Source organism: Nannobrachium achirus, assembly GCF_963921795.1.
Source record: "Nannobrachium achirus genome assembly, chromosome: 22".
Lineage (NCBI taxonomy): Eukaryota > Metazoa > Chordata > Actinopteri > Myctophiformes > Myctophidae > Nannobrachium > Nannobrachium achirus.
Window position 1 is genome coordinate 2,776,905 of NC_137829.1, and position 12,722 is coordinate 2,789,626.

Genomic DNA, 12,722 nt, shown 5'->3' on the forward strand with positions numbered 1-12,722 from the left:
GCTGCACTCGTTGCTCCAAACAAGGTAGGCCTATGTGTCTGATGTTTTGTTTGTTGTCGCTCATGTGGTTTTATCATAATTTTATATCTTGAAGACTCTTTGATGGAAACTGGCGTTTTTCTCTGTAATTTTGCCCTGCTGGTTTGTCAGTTGTAACTTGTGTAGGCCTTACTGTTTAGATGTAGGCTACTGTTCTGAAGACCAATCTTAGTTTATTCACTGAACAGTTGGGGGAAGCAAACTGATTAATTAAATATGTATTACATCCACCCTATGAATGTGAGTGGTCAGTGCAATCACAAAATATAGTAGCCTAACAACAGTAGCGTTATTGCCTTCTCTGGGTTTACAGGAAGAAGACTGGGGACAAGATGAATTCAGACATCGACGCCATTGCCACCAAACTGGACAAGTAAGTAGCCTAGGCCTAGCCATAAATCATAACTACCATGAGAGGTCGCTAATATTCGGACGTTCCAGGAGAGACATAACGTCAGAATATTAGCGAACTCTCCTGGTAGTTGTGATTTATGGCTAAAGTAGGCCTATACTGGCTTTATTTTGTAGGTGTGTGTACAGTACACTGGTGGCAACTGGGAACTTGGACCATGTGTTGGTGAATAAACAATATTTGTTTGTGGCCTTTTCAGAGTTGGTTCACTTCAGGATAATACGTTATTTTTGCTGTAGGCCTATCTCAAGATCATAAATTGTTTGTCTGGGCAGTGTCGAGGGACACAGCTGTAGAAGAGAGATTTTTAGTTTGTATTTACTTAGTCCATTGACCTGTATTGTTATGTTTTAACCAATAGCCAATGAAAGATTTGAAAAATTGAAAACCACTTGAAAGAAATTAAACGCCACTGTCCATCTCATAAAACTTCAATTTATGGAAGCTGGGATGTAAATGATTTCACCCGCTTTATGACTGTAAAATTGTTATGTGGCTGAAGTTGAGTTGATTATTTATACAGTTTGGTATACAATTTGTTGAACAGAGATGGCTCTGTGTTCAACTTTATTAGGCCTACTGACATAATTTCTTTTTTTTTTCAGGTCCTTGTCTCTGGATGTCAGTGAGGATAAAATGGAGACGTACCATCGGTAGCTATGATAAATCAATTTGTTTCTGACATAGAAATATCTCCCCCACCCTTTCTTTCACAACGTGTTGCAAGGTTGTATGATCTGCTACTTTGAAAACGTTGGGAAAATTCTAAATGCTCACCTGCTCTGACATGCTCATATTAGGGATGCCAGGTTGAAAATTACGCATGCTTGAAGGTCTATGACCGAAAGCTTGGCCCCTAATTGAAAACAAATTGATTTTGCACAGTTTTGAGTGTGCGGAGGCTCCCTTCATTTTTCATCTTGCTCCATTTTGGCTCCAGCACCTCTCCTGAAATCTACTGGCAGAAGAGCGGTGGTCTATTCACTATTTTCCCTGAAAATTACGCATAAAATACAGAGTGTGTGTGTGTGTGTGTGTGTGTGTGTGTGTGTGTGTGTGTGTGTGTGTGTGTGTGTGTGTGTGTGTGTGTTATACATAATGCATATCTAATCTTTTCCAGCTATTACAAGGATGGCAAAGCTGCTGTCAGAGGGGGAGACATGTCCAAAGGCTTGGAGGACTTCAAAAAGGCCTTTAAAATCGTTCCCAGTCAGAAGCTCAAGGCTAGATTGGAGCAAATGGAGGCCATTCTGGCAGAGCAGGGAGCAGAAAGCGAAGAAGACGAGTTTGTTAGCCTTAATGGTCTTCCACTCTTCAGAGACCTCTATGACAAACTTTATTATTATCAGCGAGACGGCATAGCGTTCCTCTACGGGCTGTACAGAGATGGACGTAAAGGTGGCATCCTGGCAGACGATATGGGTCTGGGCAAAACCATCCAGGTAGGCCTGCAACTAATGATTTTTTTTATCATGATAGATTCATCTGAAATGAATCTACATATCAGTAATTTATGCAATGCTTTTAACCCATTAAGACCAGGGTCCGATTCTACAAATGCCTTCCATACTAAACCAGTAGTTCTCAAACTTTTTCGGACCTGAAATTGATGTACTACAATATTATGTCTGCTCTGCAAGCTTGTGTATCTGCTATTTTTGAATAGCTGACGAAGGTCTGACTGTTATGCAACGTGTTGGTGCATGTGTGCGGGTCATTATCTACATCTTGTGCACTTTTCGGGGGGATATCCCAACACTAAATCTTAAATGACACGTTTTTTTGTTAAAATTATAGTTTTTCATCCAAGTTGGTGCTAGGCTTTCAACTTGTGTTGACATGGCACACAGGCCTAGGCCTACCAGAAATGTTTGAAGTGATGCACCATTAAACTGATTATTCAGTTGCTAAAATAAAATGCAATAATGAATGAATGAATCGTTTGACCCCTGCATCCATCCAGATCATCTCGTTCCTCTCGGGCATGTACGACGCCGGGCACGCCGCACACACGCTCCTTGTCATGCCTACGTCCCTCATCACGAACTGGACCAAGGAGTTCGCCAAGTGGACCCCGGGAATGAGGGTGAAGGAGTTCCACGGCGCCAGCAAGGCGGAGCGTAGCCGGAGTTTGGAGAAGGTCCAGAAACGTGGAGGTGCCATCATCACCACGTACAACATGGTGATCAACAACTGGGAGCAGCTGGCGTCCTTCAACGGCCGGGAGTTCGTCTGGGACTACATGATCCTGGACGAGGCTCATAAGATCAAGTCCTCGTCGACCAAAACTGCCAAAAGTGCCCACGCGGTGCCCGCCAAGAACCGCATCCTGATCACCGGTAAGGCCTGTCGCAATTATTAATCGCCTGATAATAATGGTTTCCTTCATCTGTATATCGTTTGTCGGGCAGAAACCTCATATCTCTATTTTAACCTTTTTTATTTTGTAAATTGTTCATATTGCAGCATCACATAAAGGCATCAAAAGTAGCAGATCCACAAGCTCCACAACGTGTATTGAGCTTGTAGATCTGCTGCTTTTGATATTTTTGAATCCTGAAAAGTAACTGTTTAGGACATGAGGTTTCAACCGACAGATGGTAAATTCATCTGTTGAAAGATGGCCGATATACAAGCTCACATCATGGATACTTGAGCTTATAGATTGACTACTTTTGCAAAAAAAGAAATAGATCTACAAGCGTGCAGCTTGTAGATCTGCTAAACATTAGCTATTCATCATTTATTTTAATCATTGGTACCGAACCTGGTCAGTAATTTCTGTCGAATATCTGCTTTATGCAATTTATCTTTACAAAGCTTAAAAGGCAAACACTTTCTTTTCCATGTTAAAAACACTTAAATATTTGAATGCAATTATTTGTATGACATTTAATGGTCATCTAAGATGTGTGTTAACCCTGTTGACAGGGACCCCCGTGCAAAACAATCTGCGAGAGTTGTGGGCTCTGTTTGACTTTGCCTGCCAAGGCTCTCTCCTTGGCACGGCCAAAACATTCAAGACGGAGTATGAGAACCCCATCACCAGGTAGGGTGATTTTCTTGGCTTTTTTTTTTTCTTGGCTTCACCTTTTCGATGAATCGAATAATGGATCAAATGTAAATGATATATTGTTGCGACCTTCAGGTCGCAGTTACTATCAAAACCTCCACCGGCTGTCAGTCTGTCATCACGTCACACTTTTCCCTACTCGTATCTCCACCACCGTTGCCCCTATCCATACCAAACTTTCTACTCGTATCTCCACCACCGTTGCCCCTATCCATACCAAACTTTGCACACACACACACTCCTTTGCTGACAAATCACAACCTCCACCCCTCATTTCTCACATGGCCCTCTTCTAGTGCCACCATGAGGCCTATTCTTGCTAAACACATTTGTGGATCAACATGGATCTTCCCATTTCCCATATTCCCTCCTGATTGGCTACCATTGCCTTCTAAAGTTTTGTGTATGCGACCTGACGGTCACTTATCTCCCAATTAGGTTTTTACGTTTTTAAAATGGCTTCATTGGATTAACTGTCACTCCTATCACCAGGGCCAGGGAGAAGGATGCCACTCCAGGAGAGAAGGCCCTGGGTGCAAAGATGTCAGAGAACCTGATGAAGACCATCAGGCCGTACTTTCTGAGGAGGACCAAAGCAGAGGTCCAGAAGACGCAGACACGGTCTCAAGGCGTAGACTCCGACGGCCACGTCACCGCCAACGATAAAGCGGAGTCGGGCGCGGCCGTGATGCCAAAGCTGACCAGAAAGAACGACCTGGTCGTTTGGACATTCCTGAGCAAGGCACAGGAAGACATCTACCGCCAGTTCTTGTCCCTGGACCACATCAAAGAGCTGCTCACCACCACCAGGTAGGCTGTGAGCTTGTATATCTTTTTACTTTTGAATAGCCAACGCAAAAATCTAAAATGACAGAAGCTTTCCTGGTTTTAATGGTGCCCTATTACTTGATCATACTATAGTGTATATACATACTACAATTATCTCAATTACTATTCAACATTATTTTGGTGTCCTGACCTGCTAGAAGTGCCTAAATGGTGTATAAAAAAACAATGAAGCATTATTCCGCTTCTATGGGCCGACTGCTTGGAAAAACTCCCATTACACCCAAGATGGGCAGCCGTTTATTTTTTTCAATCTGTTATTCATGTCTTTACTGTTTTAGCCGATTCACTGCCTTGGTTGGCCATTTTAATGTTTTCATGATTTTGCTTTTATTTTAGCTTTTTCTGTAAAGCACATAATGCCAAAGCGCAAAACCTCCTATCTGCAAATTTTATGATTTTTGCATTTCACTTGAAATGGCTAGGCTACTATAGGCTATGCTGCACATGGTCAGTCTGTCTGCAAGATCGTTCCGCCCCTCATTTTGCAAAAAATGTCATGTGACTAGAAATAGTTGATATGTTATTAAACACACATTTTCTTTATCGTTTTCCCAACAAAGTGATTTTTGCAGTTTTGCGCTTTGGCCATCGAATTATGCTTTATTCTTGCTCTGTAAGGCACTTGGAGCTGCATTCATGTCATGAAAGGGACTATACAAATGTTTATTGGTATACAGCACGGAAAAGGAGTTGTCCTGGTATAGAGCCCTGAGAGACACTAATTAACTAAGTATTGTGTGTGTATATAAATGTATGGATGGTTCATCTCTACTTGTACCTCCCTACCGTCAGGTCACCTCTTGCTGAACTAACGGTCCTGAAGAAGCTGTGCGACCACCCCAGGCTGCTCTCTGGTAAAGCTGTGGCTGAGCTGGGTCTGGAGGAATGCCTGTCTGAGGTGGACACAATTATTACACGGCCTGATCACAATTAGATTTGCATAATCTGTATGAAAATAGTAGGGATGTTCCTAGCGACTAATTTCACTGACGTGTACACGACCGTTTTGTAATCGAATACACGATTAATTTTTGATATTTTTTTTTTATTGTAATTTCACACAGAAAATAGCCAAAACTGAGCACTTCGATCTATTAGGGCAAACCTCGTTTGAAAAAAGTATCAAGAGTATATAAAAGCCTTTTAAAATGTTATATAATATTGAAATCTTGCTCAAATGTATCAATTACGTCATTGCGTGAATCTGGGTCAGTAATAATTAGCGCATCAGTCTCAGCTGGGTCGCTAGACTCGCTATAACAGCTGATGTCTGTCTGACTGGAGTCGCTATAGTAATGAGCAACAGCTTTGTTCAAAGTTAGCTACATAATGGTATTCCATACTCAGCCAATGTATGATTAAGCATTCTCCTTGGCATGTTCTCACCTCAAAATATGGATTAATTCATGGACCGGATCACAGATGCAGCGTGCAGGCGAGTGATTCACATCCAGTATGTTTAAGATACACGTCGCTTAATTGCCATTAATTTACTTGCGCAGCGGACAGCCTGCCTGGTGTGTGGCTGCGTGTCAGCGCGACCACTGCAGCGCGCAACAGTCAGTCAGACTGTCACACAGACAGGCATGCTCCGCAAATCAACCAAGGGATTGCTTAATTTGCTTGTTAAAAAGTAACATTTTATTAAGACAAGACAGTAATATGGGCGCAGAGTTTAAATGTTTAATAAAGTTAATATCTCAATAATTAAAAATATATTTAATAGAATAATCGAATTGTATTTTCAAAACGAATAGTGGTTTTCAAACCGTGTACACGGATAACCGTGTACACGCGCACATCCCTAGAAAATAGCTAGATGAATTAAACAAATATCATATTTCCAATTTTCCACATCGTTGTCCAGGGTCTTTAGTTTAGTTTTTATCCCACAATTTTCACCCACTGCCAATTATCTAATGTAATCCTGGGCGCTACACTCCCTCTGCCAACCTGGGGAGAGCAACGATTTGACCTCATGCTCAACACGTTATTCCAACCAGTTCCTTTCCCCTCCATGCGCCCTGGCCTTTTCCAGGCTCTTTTAACTACTTTCAACCCAGCATCCCTATTGTGGGCATACGTTTACATTTTCCATAGTATAACCTTATTTATTTTAGCTTTAGTAATTTCTTTATATATATATCAGTAATGGGCTTTTGCAAATGTACATTTTATTGTAATACTGGACAAGTTGTTTACAATGCCTAAAAGGCAAACAGAAATGTAATGTATATGATCGATGTTAAAAACGATTAAATAAGATCACAATTATTTGAGGACTAATGGTCAACTAAAATGTGATGTGTCTATCCAACACTGACAGGGAGATGGCAACAATGACCATGCAGCAAGCGGCATTGATGGCATCTCAGATGAAACGCTCATCTCTGAGGCTGGGAAGATGACCTTCCTCCTGCAGCTCCTCCAGAGGCTCAGGGATGAAGGTCATCGCACCCTCGTCTTCGCACGATACCGGAAGGTTCTGGACATTCTCCAGCGAGTGCTTTCCAACAGGGGATTCAAGGTGGGCACTTGTTGACTGTCTTAGTTGCTGGGCGGTATGGACAAAATCAAATGTCACATGTTTGACCATGTCTCCATTGACATTGTGATGATGTTGTATTGTGGTGATCTTTTTTTATTTTTATTTTTTAAACATCTGTAGTGTTTGATCATACGTCACATAAATCAACGCTGTGGCATTGTGCCATATTGTAGGGCAGAACACACCATTGTCTTGCGTGAGCAGACTGACTCCCACAATTTGCAAATGCTCCCGTCATACAGTCTTGAAGTTCTAATCATGCGCATCCCGTATGAGAAGCGATAAAGCGGATGCCTCCTCCCCACTCCCACTCCCGATGTTAATAGGGATATTTCACTTTCAAAAACATTTTGGATGATCGTTTAGTCTGGCTTTTGTGAACTATGAGTGCGTATTTAGTATTTATCAGACACACCCCCTTCCTATACAAACCCATTGTAACTTCAATCTCTATTTTAACACCCGTCCTTGGTATCCTCTAAAATTGTAACTTCAATCTCTATTTTAACACCTGTCCTTGGTATCTGGGTTCTAAATGTCAAGGTCTGCCCACGTTATACAGTCGATACACATGGGACCAAGTGGACCTGTTAATTGTAGGTCCATTTGGTTCCATTTGTATGCTGTCAGAGTTGCAGATTATTCCCCGAAAGTCCCTGGAACGCACTTTGAGAACCACTTCTCTAAATTATAATGGCAAAATTAAACTGTTGCCCTTTTTGTTGGGGTCCCCATCCCCGACTTTGCCAACCACTAATCACTCAACCGTTTCCCCTCTTTTCAGGTCATGAGGTTGGATGGCACCATCAACAAGATGGCTGAGAGGGAGGGGCTCATCCAGAAGTTCCAGAAAGACGGACGCTACACGGTCTTCCTGCTGACCACCCAGGTGGGCGGCGTCGGCATCACCCTCACTGCTGCCAACCGTGTTGTGATCTATGACCCCAGCTGGAACCCTGCCACCGACGCTCAGGCCGTGGACCGCGCGTACCGCATAGGCCAGACCAAGAATGTGGTCGTCTACCGCCTCATTACCTGTGGCACAGTGGAGGAGAAGATCTACCGACGTCAGGTCTTCAAGGACTCACTGATTAGACAGACCACCGGAGACAAGAAGAACCCTTTCCGGTATGCTGTGGAATACATTTTTATTCCATTACATTTTATTTAGTGCCAAACCATTTGTCTCAAAACGATTTACATTGATGCAGTCGGGACAGAAACCTTGCGTCTCCATTTTTCTGCGCAACTTTTTTTAATGCCTAATCTAGATGGGCTGTGAAGTACAAAAGCTTGTAGTGGGAGAAATATGTGAAAAAGGTGTTCACTTCCGGCAGAAAGCGTGAAAATTTGCACCTAGGGGTATTTTTGTGCGCTGAATTCAAAAATTGACGGTCCCAAGCACTTTTCTCAAATTCACTTTTCTCTAATTCACTTACCTTAGGGTTAGGAAAAAAAGACCCCCCAAAAATCTTCTTTAAGTAGCATGTGAGGGGTCTTTCTAGGGGGTTTTCATGATTCTGAATCCATTCCAAGCATTTGTTTTGCACAAAAACATTCCTTGGGCAAGAAATGGACCCCACAAAACTATGGTTTAGTGATGAGTCGTCACTTTTCACAGTTGTGCAGGGTCCATTTCTTGCCCAAGGAATGTTTTTCGTGCAAAACAAATGCTTGCAATGGATTCAGAATCATGAAAACCCCCTAGATAGACCCCTCACATGCTATTTAAAGAAGATTTTTTGGGGGGTCTTTTTTCCCTAGTATGGTAAGAGCCACCAGATCCCATGGGAAAAGTGATTGGGACCGTCAATTTTTGAATTCGGCGCACAAAAATACCACTAGGTGCACATTTTCACGCTTTCTGCCGGAAGTGAACACATTAGCCTATTTTTGTTACATATTTCTTCCACTATTGTGACAAAATCCCATTTCCTGTGAAGTAACAGTTTTGGACATGTTTCTAACCGACTGCAACGATATTGAGTAAGACCTGACGTATGACCAGTTAAGTTTTAATTGCACAGTAGGATGATCACTGTCCTGATTCTGGCCCTGTTACAGATGTTGTCCAAAAATCATGCAGATCGGTACACAGTATCTCTGTAGCCGTTAAATGGAACGGGTATTTCTTACATTGATGCTCCTACATATTAGCATGCAAGCACCAGTTAAAGTTACTTTCCATCCCTCATATACTGTGTGCACAGTGCACATCCCATAACCCACACACTGCACATCATTTCGGAGCTCATATCTTTGAACGGTTAAGGGCTAGTTCAATATTATTTCTCTTCACAGGTATTTCAGTAAGCAGGATCTGAAAGAGCTCTTCAGCCTGCAGGAGACGCGCTCCTCCAATACCCAGCTTCAGCTGCAGGCTCTCCACTCCCAGCACCGCAGGACAGACCCTGAGCTGGATGAACACATAGCGCACCTGCACTCCATGGAGATGTTCGGCATCTCCGATCACGACCTGATGTTCTCACAGGTAGTTATTCCTCTGAAGCAGGGGTGGGCAACTTTGATGATGGCGAGGGCCACTATATTTCCACCTTCACTCCAGAGGGCCACATTGCATATTGCTACGTCCTACTTTGTCATTCTAGTATCTCATACAAAGAAGCTTTTTTTTTTTATTGGAATCTGGAATAATCTTTTTTTTTTAATTGGAATCCTGAAATGTAACATTTTGATTTAATTTCAAACTCATTTAGTTATATACTCATGTTAACTTCATGAACCTAAATACAAATACATTGGACATAAAAAATACATTTTAATACTACTCTACTAGTCATTAAGCTACTAATATAGACTGATGGAATTAAAGCAGGTCATGGTTGGAATTTTTAACAGCTGAAATCAATAATATATCAGTATTCCAGTATTAACCTGTGGGCTGCATTAAGTGAAGGTGGGGGCTGCGATGTGGCCCCCGGGCCGCCAGTTGCCCATGTATGCTCTAAAGGTTGCTCAAACCGATATTGCACTGTCGACACCAGTATAATGTAAAGTGTAGCCATACATGGTCATTCCTTATTGCACTGTATTTATTCATGCTTATGTTGAAATGGACCATATTCACACTGTGGCCATCTTGGATCACATGACCACATGGGGTGGCAACGCAGCCAATCCGAAGCTGTTGGGTACGGCAAGACCCGCCCGTGGAAGCTTCTGATTGGCTGCGTTGAAACCCCATGAGGTCATGTGATCCAAGATGGCTGCAGTGTGAATATGGTCTATTGCTGCCAACATTGAGCTTTAATATGTTGTTGCACAGTATTTAGTCAACCACAACACTGCAAGATTTTTGGACCACTTTAATTTTGCTGCTTGAACCGGTTTTGGGATGTGACAATGAACCTTCATCTTCATTCTTTGAGGTGGTGGTCAGCGACGAGGAGGAGGACGAGGAGTCTCAGCGCTACATCGAGACCAGAGTCCAGAAGGCTCAGGAGCTGATGAGGGTGGAGTCAGAGCTGCAGGCTCAGCTGGCAGAGAGCATGGGCTCGAGCACAGAGCCAGCCTGGCTGAGGCAGGATGGAGCAGCAGGGTCCACTAGAAAACGAGAGAGGCCAAGGGATCCCATCACCTCCCATGACTATCCGCAGCCTGATGACAACACAAACTCTCCTGTGATGGTGGACCTTGACCCGTCTGGATCTGAGGAAGATGACACCAAAAATGATCCTGTGGTGGTGGACCTCGACCCGTCTGGATCTGAGGAAGATGCTGCACAAAGTGGGAGCATACAGATGGTCGACGAAAGTGTTGTAGAGAGCCAGGCTGGAACAACGGAAGAGCAACAGTCACCCAGAGATGTGGCGTTCCAGTCCGATCCTGTACAAAGTGGGAGCGTACAGATGATCGATGAAAGCGCACAGATGGTCGACAGTGTTATAGAGAGCCAGGCTGGAACAACGGAAGAGCAACAGTCACCCAGAGATGTGGCGTTCCAGTCCGATCCTGTACAAAGTGGGAGCGTACAGATGATCGATGAAAGCGCACAGATGGTCGACAGTGTTATAGAGAGCCAGGCTGGAACAACGGAAGAGCAACAGTCACCCAGAGATGTGGCGTTCCAGTCCGATCCTGTTGAGGATGAACACGATGCCGGGCAGAATACAAGCACACCGATGATCGACCTCACTTGGGACGTTGGTGTTGCAGAGAACCAGCCTGAAGTAAAACATGACTTGCCCAATGATGTATCCATGAATGGGGTTCTGTGTGGGGACGAGGCCGCCAATGTCTCAGAATCCATTTGTGAGGAAGTCATGGACTCTGCAAAAAAGGACGCCAGCCTCGCCCTGCCGAGAGACACTAGCATGTCTATAAAAAATGAGTCTGTCCTGCAGATGCCTTCTGCTTCAAGTATGAATGAAGAGGGTGAAATAAACGTGAGCCACAATTCCCCCCAACAAGGTGGCTTTGCTCTTGAACTGGAGTCCAGCGATGATGACATGTTCACAGGCGACGACGTGGACGACCAGAAAGTTGAAGCCCAGCAGTCAAAGTTGCTCTCCCGTCTCCAGTTGGAGGGCACTTTTGATGTGGACAAGTCACTCGCCAGTGTCCATGACTCCAGTTTTCCTGCCGATGACCCATTGGCAGGCTCGTTTATAATGGGCAAGAAGAAGAAGGCAGCTGTGATCTATGACAGTGACGAGGAGGAAGATGACCACATGCAGCAGCCAATTGTTAGCCCGTTAGAGGGACCGTTTGCTCCACAACTGGTAACTTCCAGTTCCACTCCTCTCAGATCCACCCCTCTCAACTCCACCCCACTCCACTCGAGGAAGAGCAGGGCAGGCAACATCTCTGTGGCCTCCAAGCACTCTCTTGTCAAGTCCTTTATCGAAGACCTGGAAGATGGCAGCTCAGGAGAACACGAGGAAGGGAGTGGAGAGGAAGACCTTGAGGAACAGGACAGTGAAATGAACGAAGGCTCCGAGGAGGAGCTTGAGAATGAGGAAGGCTCGGACGAGGAAGAGGAGGGTGAGGAAGGCTCGGAAGAGGAGGGTGAGGAAGAAGAGTATGAGGAAGGCTCTGAGGAGGTTGAGGAAGAAGAGGGTGAGGAAGGCTCAGAGGAGGAAGAGGAGGAGGAAGGCTCTGAAGAGGAGGGTGAGGAAACCGAGGAAGGCTCCAATGATAGGCTCGACACCAGTGAGGCACAATCGGTTGGAAATGACGGCATACATTAACATACCTGTACATCTGCTAATTACAACAACAACATTTGTAATTAAATTATTTAAAAAAGTTGCAGTTTGGACAAGCATTGAAGTTAGAAATTGGTGTTTCTTTTATATTTGTTTTAAAAAATAAAATCTACTTTTGCATTATGCCCTAGTCTGTCATTTCCTTTTTGCTTTATGGAAAGTGGTTTGTTTTTGCACATGTAGGCTTAAGTTTTAGAAAGACTAAGATAATTAGGGTAACCATCCTTAAATTTGAAAGAACTTTGAGTCAATGACTCTGCAAGATAGTCTTATTCTCAGACTACAGTTATTTAATTCAAAATCGATCGTTCTGAAAAAGAAAAACAATGCTCCCCAGCTAAAAAAAATGGCACATGTATTATCTGAGTGTTGTGACTGTCTGCTATAAGCGTTAACTTCCAACATGGCTGCTTAAAAGTAACACTTTAATTTCTCTGTAGTGGTAGAGCAGGTCAAACACTGGATATTTTAAGCATTGCTGTTGTGACTTATTACTACTTCCTGATTTAGACAGCATATGCATTGCCAGCCTCTTTAGCTGCGTACACAATTTTTATGCCAGTGGAATACCAA

At 43.5% G+C, this 12,722-nt stretch overlaps 1 protein-coding gene across 1 annotated transcript; it reads left to right on the plus strand.

Annotated features, from left to right (window-relative positions):
• Positions 1 to 1,575: 1,575 nt before the first annotated feature.
• Positions 1,576 to 12,131, plus strand: LOC308308149 (DNA excision repair protein ERCC-6-like; the record flags this gene model as incomplete). Its single annotated transcript, XM_080753514.1, has 9 exons — positions 1,576 to 1,893; positions 2,415 to 2,790; positions 3,383 to 3,500; positions 4,017 to 4,334; positions 5,166 to 5,271; positions 6,700 to 6,900; positions 7,706 to 8,049; positions 9,223 to 9,435; positions 10,322 to 12,131. The coding sequence occupies exons 1-9, from the start codon at positions 1,612 to 1,614 to the stop codon at positions 12,129 to 12,131; spliced, it is 3,768 nt and encodes a 1,255-aa protein (XP_080609640.1). The 5' UTR covers positions 1,576 to 1,611.
• Between the last annotated feature and the right edge of the window lie 591 nt (positions 12,132 to 12,722).